Raw genomic sequence first — 19,021 nt, 5'->3', positions numbered from 1 at the left:
TGCTGCAGTTAGCCATGGTGGTCATTAGCCTGTTAGCTGCTGCAGTTAGCCATGGTGGTCACTAGCCTGTTAGCTGCTGCAGTTAGCCATGGTGGTCACTAGCCTGTTAGCTGCTGCAGTTAGCCATGGTGGTCATTAGCCTGTTAGCTGCTGCAGTGAGCCACGGTGGTGATTCGCCGTGCTTGCTGCAGCAGCTAGTCTTGGCATCCACAGCAGGGGGTCTTCAATTCCGGGCCTCGAGGGCCAGTGTGCTGCATGTTTTATCTCTCCCAGCTTCAGCACATTTCAATCTAATGCTGAGGCGATAATCAAGCTTGTAAAAAAAAACAAAAAACGAGCCACTTATTGAATTCAGGTGTGTTACAACTGGGAAAGACCTAAAACTTGCAGGACACCAGCCCCCAAGGCCTGGAACTGAACACCCCTGATCTACAGTATGAATGCCATCTGCAGTGAGTGTGTTACCATGGTTACAGGTGCGTGTGTGTCCTGTAGGTGGCGGTACAGGCAGCCAGCAGACCTTTCTCCATGAGGAGCGGTGGAAGATGCCGGCTCTGCCCGCTGCGCTGCTGTGGATCAACTTCCTGCTGCTGACCATGGCGCCGCTCTGCTCCGGCCAGTCCAACGCTCTGGCCGCACTTCGCATGGGTGAGTCCCCGATGCTAATCGCGAGACCTAAAGCGAAACGCTAAACCTAATGCTAAGCCCTAACCCAATGCTAACTGCTACAGCTGATGCTGAATGCTAAACCTAATCCATCCATCCATTTTCTCCCCGTTATCCATTTCCGGGTCGCGGGGGGTGTCAGTCTGAGCACCGTCACCCAGTTCACATTGCACCCATTAAGAACCTTTCCTGCAGGTGGTGAACCCACGGGAAATGCTAAACCTAATGCTAAATCTAATTCTAAACCTAATGGCGAGCAGCACATAACCGTCTGACTTCCTTCCTCCAGCAGCCATCTTGGATGACCAGTCAGCGTGCGGTCGTGGCGAGCGTCTGGCGCTGGCTCTGGCCCGAGAGAACATCAACAACGGGATGGAGGGCTCAGCTCAGGCCCGGCTGGAGGTGGACGTCTATGAGCTGAGCAGGGACTCCCAGTACGAGACCACCGACACCAGTAAGACACACAAATGCACATGTATGCACACACACACACACACACACACACACACACACACACACACACACCGTAACGTGTCGTTTCCTGTTTCAGTGTGTCAGATTCTTCCGAAGGGTGTGGTTTCAGTGATTGGCCCCGCCTCCAGCCCCGCCTCTGGCTCCACCATCAGTCACATTTGTGGAGAAAAGGAGGTGAGTTGGTCACATGACAGTCGAATCAACTTCCCTCACAAAACATTCATTACGCCTCGTGTTTATCATCGTCACCATGGTAACGTACACAGTTCAATTATCAAAGTTTAACTTTATTTCTTGCGCTTTGCCTCTTGTTTTTTTCTTTATTTCTCTGAAACTTGTTTCATTTTCTATCACTTTTATTCCGCTTTTTGTCCAACTTCTTCTATTTTCCTGGACATCGATGTTATTTTCTTCTATATTTTAAATTTTTTCTGCCCCCCCAGATCCCTCATGTGAAAATCGGTCCTGAAGAGACTCCGAAACTCCCGTACCTCCGCTTTGCTTCCGTCTCTCTCTATCCAAGTAACGAGGATTTGAGTTTGGCCATCGGCTCCATCTTGCGATCCTTCGGTTTCCCGACAACGAGTCTCATCTGTGCCAAAGCCGAGTGTGAGTCTGAGCCGCTGCTCCAGACGCTACCTGCAGAACCATGCTCAGAGAAGGAGAAACCTGCAGAACCAGGTTCAGAGAAGGAGAAACCTGCAGAACCAGGTTCAGAGAAGGAGAAACCTGCAGAACCATGCTCAGAGAAGGAGAAACCTGCAGAACCAGGTTCAGAGAAAGAGAAACCTGCAGAACCAGGCTCAGAGCAGGAGAAACCTGCAGAACCAGGTTCAGAGAAAGAGAAACCTGCAGAACCATGCTCAGAGAAGGAGAAACCTGCAGAACCAGGTTCAGAGAAAGAGAAACCTGCAGAACCAGGCTAAAGGAGAAAGCTGCAGAACCATGCTCAGAGAAGGAGAAACCTGCAGAACCAGACTCAAATGAGAAACCTGCAGAACCAGGCTCAGAGAAAGAGAAACCTGCAGAACCAGGCTCAGAGCAGGACCAGTGTTCCGGCTGTTTTATCGTTGCTCTACATCCAGAGTCAGCTCTCCTCCATCTGGTTCTGCTCGTTGTTTCTCCATCAGCAGGATCATTTCCTTCGCAAACCGTTTTACTTCGGCCTCTCGGGTCCAACTGACCCACAACAACAATACGGCCCCGTTAAACAGCCGTTAAACGTTAAACTGCAGCGTTAACGAGCCGAGGCTAACGCTAAATGACGTGAAAGAGAGGGAGCGCTGCTCGAAGCTCTGGGAGGAGGAGAGGAAGGAGGGTGGAGGAGACGAGACGAGGGTGGAGGAGGAGAGGAAGGAGGGTGGAGGAGGAGAGGAGACGAGGGTGAAGGAGAGACACGAGGGTGGAGGAGGAGAGAGGAGGGTGGAGGAGAGGAGACAAGATGAAATTTGCTGAATCCGCTGTTTACATGTGTCGAGTTTTACAACTGAAATCTGCTGCAGAGCAACGATAAAGTGAGAATGAAGACGGTTTCTCGAACAATCCACCGTTAGTCACCAGAGAGCTGCACAATCCACTGTTGGCTTTAGCATCCAGATTATAGAACGTCCTCCTCGACTAACATCCACATTATAAAGCGTCACTGTGATGTTTTGTCCAATCACTGAACAGTTGAGGTTCATTTTGTGTCAACCAATCGCTGAAGCCCGTTGCCCCACCCCTCAGGCCTGCTGCGATTGGAGGAGCTGGTCCGGCGCTTCCTGATCTCCCGGGACACGCTGTCAGTTCGGATGCTGGATGACAGTTTGGACCCCACACCACTGCTGAAGGAGATCCGCGATGACAAGGTGGCCACCATCATCATCGACGCGAACGCCTCCGTCTCGTACCACATTCTGAGGAAGGTCAGCTCGCCATCCACCGCCAGCTCTCACTCAAACACAATCACCCGTCCTCCGCCAGCTCTCACTCAAACACAATCAATCATCCGTGTAGTGCAGCTAAGCTAAATGTCTTCACACTTCAGGCTTCACACTTCAGGCGGAGATTGGTGACGGATTCGGTATTGAGAAATTGTTTGAGCTCAGCTTTGTTCAGTCATGAGGTGTTTTGGACTTGATGTCCGATGAGTTTCAGTTTAACTTCAGACGTGTTCATTACTTCTTCTGTCTGGTTCCGTGCAGGCTAACGAGCTGGGGATGACGTCGGCCTTCTACAAGTACATCCTCACCACCATGGTAAGGTCTCCACCTCTTCTTCTTCTTCCTCCAGAAAACTGCCAGTCCTCTTTTTCTCTGTTCATTTCCTTCTCTTTAGGTTTGCATCCTTTCTCTTCCGCTGCTTCTCATCGTTCATGACTTTAACACTGGAGTCCCACAGGGTTCAACACTGGGCCAATTTCTATTCTGGCTCTTTGCTCTTTCATGGTTGTTTTTATGCCGATGATACTGTCCTTTACCTCATCTTTTGTCTCGCCTGATATTTCTTTCTGTTTTTTTTTCTTTTTTCAATCTGTCAATCTTTCAAATTTTTCTTTCCATATTGACTTTTCTATTCCTCTTTCTTTCTTCCCTTCCTGTTGATCTTTTGTACCCTGCTAAATGTTTCATGTTGTAACCCTCCCATCATATATTTATCCAGACCCCCCCCCCAATCACAGATGCATACTGGTCCCTTTGGGCATTTCGTCATTGTTCGTTGAGGTTGGAAGATAATAACTTATGTTGAAGCTCCCACTCTGATCCAAACACTTTTAACGCGGCGATCTCTCGCCAAGGACGCCATGAATGTTCTGTCCACTCACTGACACAAAACCTGGAACAAGACCAGAAAGTCCTCTTCCAGAACCCCCCCCCCCCCCCCCCCCCCCCCCTTACCCCAGCCAACCCCCCACCCTGACAATGGCGAGCGAGAGCGACCTCGCTGTGACTTTGTGGTGAGCACGCTCTGCTGACGGCCACCATGATGACACAGCAGGATTCAGACCGCTGACCCACAAACTGTGCTGCAACACGCTGCTGAGTTACAACAACATTTTAGTTCTAAACCAGAACTTGGAGCAGTTTGTTCTGGGTTTGGTTTTAGACATTGGACCAGTTGGTTCTAGTTCTGGGTTCTCAGGAGTTTTTAGAATCACTTTGGGCTGAAACAGGTTTCTGTGTGTGTGTGTGTGTGTGTGTGTGTGTGTGTGTGTGTGTGTGTGTGCGCGCGCACAGGACTTCCCCCTGCTCAGACTGGACCATGTGGTGGACCACCAGTCCAACATCTTGGGCTTCTCGATGCTCAACAGCAGCCATTCCTTCTACCTGGACTTCATCAGGAGCCTCAACCTGTCCTGGAGGGAGGGGTGCCACACCAGCCCCTACCCGGGGCCCGCGGTGAGGAGGGGGCAACTACCTGAGGGGAGGGAGCAACTAAAACCTCATTCCCACTGTGCAGTATGTGCCGGTGCGGTACAGTTTTTGTTTCTCCTGACAAAAGTTGTGGATGGTACCGAAAGAATCGTACCCCACGGTAACCATTTATAGAGAAATCTTGTTTTGTCTCATAAAGAATGATGTGTAATTTGCAGTCTGTGTTCAAGGATAACCTATGTCAGCACATTTGGAACATCTGTGCTGCTTCTGGTGCCCTTCAATGCAGACTCAAAACAATTCAGCTTTTAAGAAGGCGCTAGTTGACTTCAGAGAGACAAACTCCTGGACAATCATGCAAAGGTTGTACCGCAAGAATGATTTAATGAAATTGTCTTGAACTTTCTCAAGTCGCTCTCAGACCGATTCCTGTGTATTCTGTCTCCCTGAGGTTTTTTACTAGGAAAATTCTACTGACATAACCCCTTCATTGAGGTACCTAGCACATTGGTACGGTTCCATAAGGGGGAGCAACAACGCGTCTGTTGATTGGTCAATGACAATCGTCACTCTGGACAAGCAGCAATTTTTAAAAATCTCATCAGCCGTATAAACTCTCCGTTGTTCACAAACGCCCCTTTGTGCTCACTGGTTGTTTAGTTTCCCGTGGGCTCACCACCCGCAGGAAAGGCTCTTAATTGGTGCAATGTGATCTGGGTGACGGTGCTCAGACTGACACCCCCGCGACCCGGAAACGGAAAAGCGGGAGAAAATGGATGGATGGATGGATGTTTAGTTAACTGGGATTATTGAAGTGTCGATGACACCCCCTAGTGTTCCGAAGAGGTACAGAGGCTCCTCTCCGTAACAGGGAGCTGGACGCTGCTGTTCACAACGACCAAGCTGTGTCACAGAGAACGGAGGTTCACAGCTTTGCTCCGATGCCTGAGCTGCACCGCAACTGGTTCTCGTTTACTGTCATCTGACGACGTCACATACCTGCACCACTACGTTCACAACCCGCCTCCATTTTAACCATTGTGTGTGTGTGTGTACGTGTAGCTGTCATCAGCGCTGATGTTCGACGCCGTCCACGTGGTGGTGAGCGCCGTGCGGGAGTTGAACCGCAGTCAGGAGATTGGCGTGAAGCCGCTGAGCTGCTCGTCTCCACTCATCTGGCAGCATGGCACCAGTCTGATGAACTATCTGCGCATGGTAAACACTGAGCACAGTCCATAACGTTCCCATGTGTGTGATGTCCAACACACATTGGACAGTGAGTTTGCTGGAAATCTTTCTTCTAGTGGAGTTATTCCTCAGAGACATGGCTGTGCCTTGTTTTCGCCCCTGGGGTGGGGGGGGGTGTGTGGGGGGTTGTCAGGGTGTGTTGGGGGATCTCAGGGTTTTCCCAGCGGGTGTTTGGTGAGTTAGTCGACTTGAACATGTTGAGCTGCTTCACATCGTCACATCAAATCCAAAGAGACACACCATCCTCGCTCTCTCTCTCTCTCTCTCTCTCTCTCTCTCTCTCTCTCTCTCTCTCTCTCTCTCTCTCTCTCTCTCTCTCTCTCTCTCTCTCGCTCTCTCAGATGTAATTTATCTTCAGTCATGCAGACATTCATTCATATCGTACACACACTCCATTACACAGACACTCAGGAGCAAGGTGCATGCTTGGCTGAACACACACACACACACACACACACACACACACACACACACACACACACACACACACACACACACACACACACACACACACACACACACACACACACACACACACACACACACCGTCTCTGTCACTGATCTGATGAGCTGTTGAATCTTTTTCTCTCATATTTTTCTCACATCATAGTTTCTTCTCTAAACATTTTTCTGTTCATCTTTTATTTCTTCTTTTTTCTAAATGTAGTTCTGCTAGCACCATGCTAGATCTCTTAGCTCCCTGCTACCTCCCTGTTAGCTCCCTGCTTGGTCCCTGTTAGCACCCTGCTATCTCCCTGTTAGCGCCCTGCTATCTCCCTGTTAGCTCCCTGCTATCTCCCTGTTGGCGCCCTGCTATCTCCCTGTTAGCTCCCTGCTATCTCCCTGTTAGCTCCCTGCTATCTCCAAGTTAGCGCCCTGCTATCTCGCTGTTAGCGCCCTGCTATCCCCCTGTTAGCGCCCTGCTATCTCCCTGTTAGCTCCCTGCTATCGCTCTGTTAGCTCCTTGCTATCTCCATGTTAGCTCCCTGCTATCGCCTGTTACCTCCCTGCTATCTTCCTGTTAGCTCCATGCTCGATCCGTTAGCTCTCTGCTATCTCCCTGTTAGCTCTCTGCAAGCTCCCTGCTAGCTCTTAGCCTGTAGCTAATATGTCTCCTGGTCCCAGGTGGAGTACGACGGTCTGACCGGTCACATCGAGTTCAACAGCAAAGGTCAAAGGACAAACTACACCCTGAAGATCCTGGAGAAACACCCCAATGGACACAAGGAGGTCAGAACACACGCACGCACGCACGCACGCACGCACGCACGCACGCACGCACGCACGCACACAAACACACACAGAGTGATGTCACTGACTCTGCCCCCTCCCCCTTAGATTGGTGTGTGGTTCTCCAACAACACGTTGGCGATGAACTCGACGTCTCTGGACCTAAACGCCTCGGAGACGCTGATCAACAAGTCGCTGGTGGTCACCACCATCCTGGTATGTGAGGCGGTCTGCTGATTGAAGGTCTGCTGCTTCTGCTTCGGCTCCTCCTCACCTCCCCTCTCCTCCCACAGGAGAACCCCTACATGATGAGGAGGTCCAACCACCAGGAGCTCCAGGGCAACGAGCAGTACGAAGGATTCTGTGTGGACCTGCTGCGAGAACTCGCTGACATCCTCAAGTTCTCCTTCAAGATCAAGCTGGTGGACGACGGACTGTATGGAGCTCCAGAACCCAACGGCAGCTGGACTGGCTTGGTGGGAGAGCTCATCCACCGGGTGAGTCCGGGGGGGAGTGACAGTGACTGATTTTTGACATTTAAACATTTTCAGTTTCTCTCAGATGAAGAGTGAAGGTCGTAGATGAAGGTAGCTTCAGTTTCTCTGAGACATTTTCAGCTTGAATGTTTCCCTGTGAAATATGATCATGCAGAGAAAACGTCTGACGAACGTGAGGACAATTCTAAAAGTCAAGACACGGCGTCATCCAGGACATTTCACCCTCCTGGTGAAATCTCGTTGTGTTGCTTGTTAAATCACAGGAAGGTTAAGTCTCTGCTCTGTTTCTGTCTCTGGCCCTGTTCACACCAGCCAAAACGATCTTTTATCTCCCCGGCGTTCTCAAAACAAAACTCCATCCACACATCACTATGAACATAATGCCTAAGGGCATGTTGTACATATGCTAGGCCTTCAGGGGTGCTGTGACTCACCCAAAAACACAGATTAAGACACGGAGAAAATAGAAATGTTGACTTTATTCTACTCTTTTTCTCCGTTTTCCTGTATTTTGTTTTAGGCATTTCCTGTTACTGACATATTACATTGTGGTGGATGGCAGCCCAGTGTTTATATCTCATCCGTAAAACTACCATAAAATATGCCAAACAACGCTGCTTCCAGGATATTAAAGAGGGAACATGAAAACTGAGCTGGGATGATCGGACGGCATCATGTTGCCTCATCCTTCCTTAATTTTGATCTGAGAGGACGGCACGAGAAAGGACTGTGGAAACTTCCGATAAAATCGTCATCCCGTCATTAGCGGCTTACGGAGCAGCTAAGATAAACTTTAAGTGTACTGAGGTGTACCAGTATCTACACAGTGGAAAGGTGGGCTATGTGCTGTCATCAACAGACAGAGAATTTACCTTTTGAAGGCAGACGCGGGTCCCAGCCGGTCAGCTAGCGGTAGCCACCATGCTAACCATCATGCTAACCACTCAGAGCAGAGCAACCAGCTGTTCCTGCAACATTGTGGAAGGTTCAAATCTCATTATATGAAATAAACCAAAATGAAATCCTTTCAAACTTGTCATTCTTTATTACAGCCATGAGCTTTACACAGTAAGACGTGGGCTCACTTTTTTTTTTTTATTCATCAGTCATCTTCTACATCAGAGATTATGTTGCTTTAAAGCTTACACAGTGCTGCACAAATCCACAGGTCGTATGCTGCTCCACAACAGTCCTCTCTCTCCTCTTTATGTTCAAAATGTTGTTGTTCCAGCTGCTTCCTCCTCATTATCCAGTTGTTATAACAGCTCCACACGGAGCATGTAATGCTACATACAGCTAGCCACGGTTAGCCACGGAGCGTCAATCCACATGATCGATGTTTAAAAGTCTTAATTCAGAGATAGATTGTCAATCCCATTCACCGTCCAGAACGAGCCGCTACAACGAGCAACGACACAACACCACAGAAGTCCCACCCACTGGAAGTTGTCAGAAAAAAAGATGCAATATGGCGGCGCTCTTGTTTTGGTGCAGAATAAGGTCAATAGAAGTTGGATGCTGCTCATCGACTTGTACATGATTCTGAGTTATATAGATTCTATGCTCCTGCTCCCTTCTCCTGGTCAAGCAGCTTCTGCAGCTCAAACTGAAGCGTGTAATCCACAACTGAATATGTTAGGTGACATCGCGGACTGCAGTGAGGGGGGGTGGGGGGTTGGAGCGATGACATCATTGTTTTTTGCAGATGTGCGTCTTGCCCAGCCACACCTCAAAGCCGAGCTGGCATTTTAGAATTTTCTCACTCTTAGACCATTGTCAAAAAAAAAAACGTTTTCAGGCTCCTAAAACTTTAACCACATGTAGCGTACCCCTCATTCACCATGGCGTCATATCCTCCCGCGCACGAAGCACCTTGGGATTGTCTGTGGTTTGGGTGCTGAAGCCATCGGACTTGCTGCTCAGACTACAGCGCCTCAGGGTATGGTTTTTGCCCATGGCTGTGATGAAGGACAACAGCTATGAGGATCCACAGCGATATAGACATTGATGCGGCTTCAGAGCTAAAGGAGAGTTGAAGGTGACTCTTGTGAGACGGTGTTTTTACCCACATGTTGGCGAGTACTACAGGGTATCCCACAATGCCCCGGCAGAACTCTGTAACGTCGTCGCGAATATAGTCCATCGCTGGTGTGTTCGGCCTGCAACTCTTTATCATGTAGCATGTATCATATAGCACGACTCGGCGTTACCTACTGTGCAGTTAAACTAATGATTCAGGCTAACTCTGCTGGTGATGAAGTTGCTGGTGATGAAGTTGCTGGTGTTGAAGTTGCTGGCGATGAAGTTGCTGGTATTTAAGTTGCTGGTGTTGTACCAACAATCTTTCTCCTCTTCTTGATATTCTATCCGAACATAATTTACAGTCTGTCTTAGTTTCGCCGTTCTCATTAGTATTAAATCGTCCTCTCAGCGTAGCTGCTAGCGGCGCTGCTGACGGATGACATCACGTACTACCCTCCGGGTTGTTTCAGGAAGCTTTCATGAGTACAAATACTCTGTGCAGTATCAGACCAATACCTGATACTGGTATCACTCTCACACACACACACACACACACACACACACACACACACACACACACACACACACACACACACACACACACACACACACACACACACACACACACACACACACACACACACACACACACACACACACACAGAGCCTGATGTTAAACGAGTCTTCTCGTTATTCAATTATCTGTGAATAGAGTGCGGAGGACTGACGATGTAATCAGATTACCTCTTGGCTGTTTACGCAGTCTGACTCAAACGTCACAGATCTTTAATTAATGTTCATCAGAGCCAAACACAACGATTAGGCCACAACGCCCACCACACAGGTCTGAAATCAGATCCAGATTATAGAGCATCTTCCTTCCACTAACTGATGTAGCCAGATGAATTGACCCGCTCTCCTCATGGTTCTCCGTCCTGCTCCGGACGGCATGAAGTCTGAAGTGTTTCTCCCTTCAGTCGTTACGTCGTCGTCTGTCAGTGGAACATGAAACTAATTCACTGGAGGTGTTTTAACTCGTGTGTGTGTGTGTGTGTGTGTGTGTGTGTGTGTGTGTGTGTGTGTGTGTGTGTGTGTGTGTGTGTGTGTGTGTGTGTGGGTGTGTGTGTGTGTATGTGTGTGTAGAAAGCTGACCTGGCTGTAGCTCCGTTCACCATCACCTCTGAGAGGGAGAAGGTCATCGACTTCTCCAAACCCTTCATGAGTCTGGGAATCAGCATCCTGTACCGAGTTCATCTGGTAACGCACACGCTCGCTCACGCTCACGCTCACACGCACGCTCACACGCACTCACTTGCTCTCTCTCTCTCTCTCTTTACACGTTTGGTTCATCGAAATGTACGAAATGTTTCGAGCGGTAGAAACACTGAATCACATCCCGATTAAGTTAAACCTATTTTTCATTCTGTTTTCAAAGAAAATAGTTTTATTAAAATATGATAAAATTATTTAATTTGGATGAGTTAAAAGCGATAGAATAAACCAGTAATCCAGTCTAATCTCAGAAAAAACCCAGTGCACAAGATCTGGCTGGAAATACAGGCTAATGCTAACCACAACTAACACTAACCACTGCTAATGCTAACCACAACTAATGATAACCGCTGCTAAAGCTAACCACCGCTAATGTTAACTACAGCTAATGCTAACCACAAACTTCAGTGTGTGTGTGTGTGTGTGTGTGTGTGTGTTTTCCAGGGCCGTAAACCTGGGTACTTCTCCTTTCTGGACCCCTTCTCTCCGGCGGTCTGGCTCTTCATGCTGTTGGCGTATCTCGCTGTCAGCTGCGTCCTCTTCCTCGCCGCCAGGTGACTCGTCTTTATCCGTCCTCGTTAGACGGTTCAACGTGGTTTTCTTTTTATTTAATCTAGTCTCCTTCTAGTTTCCATGCAGTTTTTTGAGCAGGTTTCCCCTCTTGATGTTGGATAGTTCTTTTCTGGCTGGTCTCCAACAGACTTCAGGTTTCTAACAGACCGACTGTAGTGAATCTGGTTTCTAACAGACTATCGAGAAGCTGGTTTCTAACAGACTGACTGTCAACTGACCGCAGTGAAGCTGGTTGTCTCCTGGCTGTTGGTTGTTGGACTGTTTTCTGACTGGTTTCAGAAGGTGTGAGGGGGTTTCAAGAACATTTCTGTTGGTGTTTGATGGTTCCCGGTGGTTTCAGAAGGTTTCTGAAAGTTTCTTATGGTTTCTGAAGGTATCAGACAGTTTCCAAATGGTTAATAAGGTTCCGGGAGGTTTCATGTTTCTGACGGTTTCTGAAGGTTCCAGAAGGTTTCTGAAGGTTTCAGACAGTTTCCAAATGGTTCATAAGGTTTCAGGAGGTTTCAAGTTTCTGACGGTTTTTAAAGGTTCCAGAAGGTTCCAGAAGGTTTCAGACAGTTTCCAAATGGTTCATAAGGTTTCAGGAGGTTTCAAGTTTCTGACGGTTTCTGAAGGTTCCAGGCAATCTTTGTTCTACTGGTATTCTGATTGGTTCCCGACTGGCTCTCCGATCTGATCGAACTTTTGTTGAGTGAAATCAAAGAATGCATCAGCAGTACTTTCACTCCAGAGTGAAAAGTAGAAACCAGAAGCAGGACGTTTCTTACTCTGAACATTTACTTGAATCAAAATCATGGCTGGAGATTTAATATTGTGTGTGTGTGTGTGTGTGTGTGTGTGTGTGTCCCCAGACTCAGCCCCTACGAGTGGTACAACCCTCACCCATGCCTTCGGGAGCGTCGGGATGTGTTGGAAAATCAATACACGTTGGGGAACAGCCTGTGGTTCCCGGTGGGCGGCTTCATGCAACAGGGCTCAGAGATCATGCCGCGGGCGTTGTCAACTCGCTGCGTTAGCGGTGTCTGGTTTGTACCTGCTCACCTTCTTTCGTTTCAGTCCAACCCCAGTCTGACGTTGTCCGTGCCTGGAGGCCACTGAGAGCTGGGTGGAAGGGGTGGAGGGGGTGGAGGGGGTTGGGGTGGATACAGATTGGGCTGTATAGGTTTCAGTGTAGATGGGTTTTGGTGTAGATGGGGTTGCTATAGACAGCGGTCGGGGTAGACGATTGTGGGTTGTATGGGGGCGGGTGTTGTATAGGGGTCTGGGTAAATGGGGTTTGGAATACAGCGGGTTTGGTTAGATGGGGTGGGGTAGTTGAGAGTAGGGGTGGGTGGGTTTCAGGATAGATGAACGAGGCAGAACCCTCAGAGGTGACAGCTGAAGGTCAGCAGAACCCCCTCTCCCGAGGGGCAGTAAGCGACACTGCCACACCGAGTGGCAGTAAGTGGAGGTAAGCAGCAGATGGTGAAGAGATTTGATGTGAACATGATGGTTCATTTGTGCCTCCTGGCTTAAATCTTCTTTAAGAGCTTTCTGCTTCAATAATAAATCATTTCGCTGTCTGATGGTTTTATGGTTCATTTCAGTTCAGTGTTTGGAAAAAAAAAAACCTTTCTCTGTGAATGAAACGTGATCAAATCAACGAATAAAACCAAAGATTGAAGACGGTTGGATTAAAACTCCACACTTCAGATGTTCCCTAAAACCTCCTCCAGGAATCAAACATGGTTCCGCTGAGTGGTGCTTCCAACATGGCTGCTGTCGTCATGACAACGTTTCATACAGCATAGCTGCTGCTGTTCACCTATAGAGGGCAACACGTCCCTGTTGTTCTGCCCCTTTTGGGGGCAACAGGCCCTGTTACCCCACAGCTTTTATAGGTAGATCTTATGGAATGAGGTTCAAGTTCTGAGTTAAACTGTTTTGATCCTTCCAACACACACACACACACACACACACACACACACACACACACACACACACACACACACACACACACACACACACACTCCCCGGGGTCTCGAGAGCAGATGGTGGGGGGGTTCTGGAGGTGCCATCATCATCTTTTCTCTGACAGGCTCGTCTGGCGATCGGCCTCGTAATGCTGCTGCAACATACTGTGTGCGTGTGCGTGTGCATGTGCGTGTGCGTGTGCGTGTGCGTGTGCGAGTGCATGCGTGAGTGTGCAGGCTTTCTACTATATGTGTGTGTTGGAAAGTTCAAAACAGTTTAATAGGTGAGAACTACCAACAGGGTGTCAGCTCTCAGAAAGGGATGCTAACAGCTCTTAAAGTTTGATAATGCTAAATACAGGCTAATGCTACTTCTGGGTTTTCATTACATCAAAAACTAAACAACAGTTAGCTTTAGCATGATGCAGAAGCTGTAACTTGTGTTTATTAGAGGATTCTTGCTGATGAAATGCTGCAGTGATTACAGCTCAGTGGTTAGAACACTGAATGATGCTAATGCTAAAGCTATCAGGCACTTGAGAGGATTAGTGAACAGTTTTTGATAATGCTAATGCTAACAGGAGGCTCAGTGAACGCGACAAAAACGCTTTAGTTGTTTTTTTTCTTTCCTTCCTTCCTTCCTTCTTTCCTTCCTTCCTTCCTTCCTTCCTTCCTTCCTTCCTTCCTTCCTTCCTTCCTTCCTTCCTTCCTTCCTTCCTTCCTTCCTTCCTTCCTGTTCTTCTACTCCTCTTCCGCTTACACCTTCTCCTCGTTCCTCCAGGTGGGCATTCACGCTCATCATCATCTCGTCCTACACGGCAAACCTGGCTGCGTTCCTCACGGTCCAGAGGATGGAGGTCCCCATCGAGTCCCCCGATGACTTGGCGGACCAGACCAACATCCAGTACGGGACGATCCACGGAGGCTCCACCATGACCTTCTTCATGGTGAGAGCGGCCACACTCCGTCAGGAGAGAGCTCACTTACTGCCGTTAGCAATAGCATTAGCATGGCTCCTCCATTGTCCCCCTGGTTCTGCAGAACTCCCGGTACCAGACGTACCAGCGCATGTGGAACTACATGTACTCGAAGCAGCCCAGCGTGTTTGTGAAGAGCACCGAGGAGGGAATCGCTCGTGTGCTCAACTCTAAGTACGCCTTCCTGATGGAGAGCACCATGAACGAGTACTACCGCAGCCTCAACTGCAACCTCACGCAGATCGGAGGCCTGCTGGACACCAAGGGATACGGCATCGGCATGCCACTGGGTGAGTCCTGCAGGAACAGGTCCTGCTGGAACAGGTCCTGCTCAGTGCCACTGGGTGAGTCCTGCAGGAACAGGTCCTGCTGGAACAGGTCCTGCTGGAACAGGTCCTGCTCAGACCCGCTGGGTGAGTCCTGCAGGAACAGGTCCTGCTCAGTGCTGTTGGGTGAGTCCTGCAGGAACAGGCCCTGCTGGAACAGGTCCTGCTCAGTGCTGTTGGGTGAGTCCTGCAGGAACAGGTCCTGCCGGAACAGGTCCTGCTCAGTGCCACTGGGTGAGTCCTGCAGGAACAGGTCCTGCTAGAACCAAAACATAGGGAAGATCTTCAACTTTCATCTGTTTCACGTGCTTGTTGTGTCTCACTGTCTCATTGTCCCTCAGTATCTCGTGTCTCTGTCTCTTGTTACTCAGTGGCTCGTCTCTTGGTGTCTTTCGGTGTCACTCAGTGTCTCTCGGTGTCTCGTTGTGTCTCAGTGTTTCTGTGTTTCTCGTCTCTCGTTATCTCTCAGTGTCTTGTCTGTCAGTGTCTTGTTGTCTCTCTGTGTTTTGTTGTCTCTCGATTTCTTGTTGTCTTTCTGTGTACACCACCGGTGTCTCTCAGTGTCTTATTGTCTCTCATTGTCTCTCAGTGTTTCTCATCTCTCTGAATTTATCAGTGTGTCGTTGTCTCTCATTGTCACTCACTGTTTCAGTGTTTCTCGTTGTGTCTTATCTCTCGTTGTCTCGCTGTCTCTCAGTGTTTCTGCATTTCTCGTTGTCTCTCATTGTCTCTCGTCTCTCAGTGTTTCTTGTTGACTCTTGTTATCGCTCAGTGTCTTGTCTCTCGTCTCTCTGTGTTTTTCTGTTTTTCTGTGTTTCTCGTTGTCTCTCTTAATCTCTCAGTGTCTCATTGTCTCTCAGTGTTTCTTGTTATCTCTCGATGTCTCGCTGTAACTCTCGGTGTCTTACTGTCTCTCAGTGTTTTGGTGTTTCTCGTTGTCTCTTGTCGCTCAGTGTTTTGGTGTTTTTTTATTGTCTCTTGTTATCTCTAGGTATCTCGTCATCTCTCGGTGTCTAGTCTCTCGTTGTCTCTCATTGTTTCAGTGTTTCCCATCGTCTCTCGATATCTCTGTGTCTCGTCTCTCAGTGTCTCGTTGTCTCTCAGTGTTTCGGTGTTTCTCGTTGTCCCTCATTGTCTCTCAGTGTTTTGGTGTTTCTCGTTGTCTCTTGGTGTCTTGTAGTCTCTCGTGTCTTGTTTAGTTTTGGGGTTTCAGTTTCGGCTGCCGTCACGTCTCATTTCCTCTGGGATTCATTCATTCTGTCAATCTCCTCGTGCGGCTCCTTCATTTCTTTCCTTCCTGAGTTAACCAGGTCGACTCTGGTGCAGCTGCTGTTGTTGGCACATTAAATCCATCCTGACTCCAATTTGGCTGCGTTCTGCTTCCAGCCACCGTCTGGCGAGGCCGGCCTCGTCATCTGGCCGCCTCGTCGTCTGCCTCCGACTTGTGCTGCGCCGCCATGAGGGCAGCCGCATGCATTAGCATGTTTAATGGAGCATAGAGGGACGAACGTGTGGCGCTGCTCTGAGAAAATGCAGCTCAGACCTCTGCTAATGCTAACAACACCACCTGACACCTGTTAGCATTAGCATTAGCTTAAAATGCAAGATTTAAAGAGTGGTCGTCTCCCATTTGGAAGGTTGCAGGTTCGTCTTTGAGTGACAAGACAAGAGCTATATAAAACCAATGCATTATCATTATTAAGAGGCTCTATAATCTGGACGTTAGTGGAGGAAGATGCTCTATAATCTGGATGTTAGTGGAGGAATATGCTGCTCAACACACAGTTAGCTTTAGCATTAGGATGAAAGGCTTGTTGGTTAAAAAAACAGCTATGGCTAATGCTGTAGCTAACTTCAGTGCTGCTGTCTCGCCACAGTCATAACATCTTGGTCAATGCTAATGGTAATGCTACAGTGTAGTGCCTCCTCTGGTCCACCAGGTTCTCCGTTCAGAGACGAGATCACGTTGGGGATCCTTCAGCTGCAGGAGAGCAACCGGCTGGAGATCCTGAAGAGACGCTGGTGGGAAGGAGGACAGTGTCCCAGAGAGGAGGACCACCGGGCCAAAGGTAAGGACTCGGGACTTGTCACTGCCCCACTGCCTGCCCCCGTTTACACCATAACCATCTCAGGCAAAACAAAAATGTTTGTTGTGTTTTGGCCGGCAACCTCCGACACTCAAAGAACCATTTGGTCTGTTTCCCACTGAACTGAAACGCTGGGAGCCGCTAAACCCTCCTGACATTAAAATGAAGATAAAATATATCAATTTAAACCTCTATGCTACGCAGAAATACTGAGGATTAGTCGAAAAAAACCCATAAACAAAACCAAACATATCTAAATGAATTATTGCGACGATCAGGACTGGAACCCTGGTCTTCCACACGGTAGGTAATCAGAACCACTGGACGATGGCGGCTGCATGGGAGGCGACAAGTCGCTTCCTACAAGGATTTTGTGACGACGTCACTCATTTCAAACTTTCCCATAAAAGTTTGGGCCCGAAATAAGTTTTCCCTTTACAACAAACTCAACATGAAGGTCGCACCCTTCTCCGTGTCCTGAATCGTCCATCTGAGAAACTACGTTTTCTCTGTGTTTCTGGGAAAACACAAGTTGTTTTCAAAATGTTGTCTAAACGAGGAACTTTTGTGAAATGAAAACACAAAACGATGCGTTTCAGTTGAAACGAGGCGTCAGAGTCGTTTCTTCCTTCCTGGTATCGGTCACTGCCAAGATAAAAGACATTTAACAAACTCTTAGGCAATCAGAAGTTCATACATTTTGTTTTCTTTGTTAAAAAAAACTGTTTCTGCTTTCTGATTGTTTTTTATCCCGATGACATGACATGAATGATCCCCTCCCCCACCCCCCACCCCACACACACAGGGCTGGGGATGGAGAACATTGGTGGGATCTTCGTGGTTCTGATCTGCGGCCTCATCATCGCCGTCTTCGTGGCCATTATGGAGTTTGTTTGGTCGACTCGCAGGACGGCTGAGACAGACGAGGTGAAACTCTTCCTCCTCCTCGTCTTCACACACCCTCCATTTCCTGGAGCACTGCTGCCACCTAGAGTCCACCAGACACAACACACACACACACACACACACACACACACACACACACACACACACAATATATTTCTGATCAACTTATTGAACAAAATATTTCCAAGAATTAGTTTCATTGATTTTTGTATTTTTCTAATAATATTGATGTTTGAATCAGAAAACATTAAAACTCCACTTTTTAATTTAAAAGTCAAAAATATCCCTGACGGAGTTTTAGAGCTAATATTGGATCAATCATTCACTTCTTGAACCACCGTCTGCCAACACTTTCCTGCTGATGAGGTCAGTGTGCAGTGGCTCCAGTGTCGGTGAGCAGTGAGTCTGGACTCTGTTCTGTTGCAGGTTTCTGTTTGTCAGGAGATGCTAACGGAGTTTCGGAACGCCGTGTCGTTTAAGAAGACTTCACGCTCTCGGCGTCGCCGGCCGCTAAGTGGCGGCGGGAAAGGAATCCTGCGGCACCCGTCCCGCTTGACGCTGGCGGGGCCACGCCCCCTCCGCCTGGTGCGAGAACTGCGCCTCAGCAATGGTAAACTGTACAGCGGCGGCGGGCCACTGACAGGCGGGCTTGGGGCGTGTCCGGACCTGGGCCCCGGGCCGCAGAGGCTCCTGGACGACGTGCTGGGCGGCGCCGCCGGAAGCTCCATCCCCCTTCCCCCCCCGGCCCCCACCCTGGTGGCGCCGCTGGCACCACCGCGCACCTTCCTGCAGAGCTGCAGCCACGTGCGAATCTGCCAGGAGTGTCGGAGGATCCAGAGCCTGCGGCCCACCACACTCACCCCTCCCCCGCCGCCTCCCCCTTCCTCCTCCTCCTCCACCTCCTCCTGTGCCCGCCTCCCCCCAGTGGTGGCACCGGTGGGTCACCACCACCACTACCACCGCCACAACCTGCACCACCACCTCCACTACCACCACGGCACCATGTCGCTGCCCCGCCTCCCGCCACCGCCCCCCCCGATCCCCGCCGACAGAGCCGACAGTGACGGGGGCACGGCGAGCCCGCAGCAGCTCAAGAAACCCACACCGCCACCCCGGCCGCAGCCGCCCGCCAAGACCCCAACGCACCCACCCACGGACTTACTGGGGGGCACGACTGAGTGGGCACTTTCAGAGGGTCAAAGGTCATGAATTCAAACCCTCATAAATTTATTGACACTGTTCGGTCCACGGCGGCTGACCTGAGCCGGACCGGCCACGGCCAATGGAAGAAACCATCTGACCAGTCTGCGGGGGTCAACCTCTGCAGGGGGCGCCGTACACTCCGGGGCAGACGGTCCAGGAGCCGTCCACTCCCGTCCCCTACGCCCACATCTGGCCTGGCCTCCTCTGGCCTCGGCCAATCATCACGCTCCACGCT

At 49.4% G+C, this 19,021-nt stretch overlaps 1 protein-coding gene across 1 annotated transcript; it reads left to right on the top strand.

Annotated features, from left to right (window-relative positions):
• Window positions 1-500: 500 nt before the first annotated feature.
• LOC308122973 (glutamate receptor ionotropic, kainate 5-like) lies at window positions 501-18,792 on the top strand (the record flags this gene model as incomplete). Its single annotated transcript, XM_080485155.1, has 19 exons — window positions 501-648; window positions 956-1,120; window positions 1,217-1,314; window positions 1,584-1,749; window positions 2,866-3,044; window positions 3,324-3,377; window positions 4,356-4,517; window positions 5,556-5,708; window positions 6,867-6,971; window positions 7,080-7,187; window positions 7,265-7,468; window positions 10,634-10,747; window positions 11,207-11,316; window positions 12,187-12,360; window positions 14,069-14,234; window positions 14,329-14,554; window positions 16,531-16,659; window positions 17,483-17,604; window positions 18,010-18,792. The coding sequence occupies exons 1-19, from the start codon at window positions 546-548 to the stop codon at window positions 18,790-18,792; spliced, it is 3,321 nt and encodes a 1,106-aa protein (XP_080341281.1). The 5' UTR covers window positions 501-545.
• Window positions 18,793-19,021: the final 229 nt, after the last annotated feature.

Source organism: Lipophrys pholis, assembly GCF_963383615.2.
Source record: "Lipophrys pholis genome assembly, chromosome: 17".
NCBI lineage: Eukaryota > Metazoa > Chordata > Actinopteri > Blenniiformes > Blenniidae > Lipophrys > Lipophrys pholis.
Note: the sequence above shows the minus strand (reverse complement) of the source record. Positions and strands in the feature narration are given on the sequence as shown.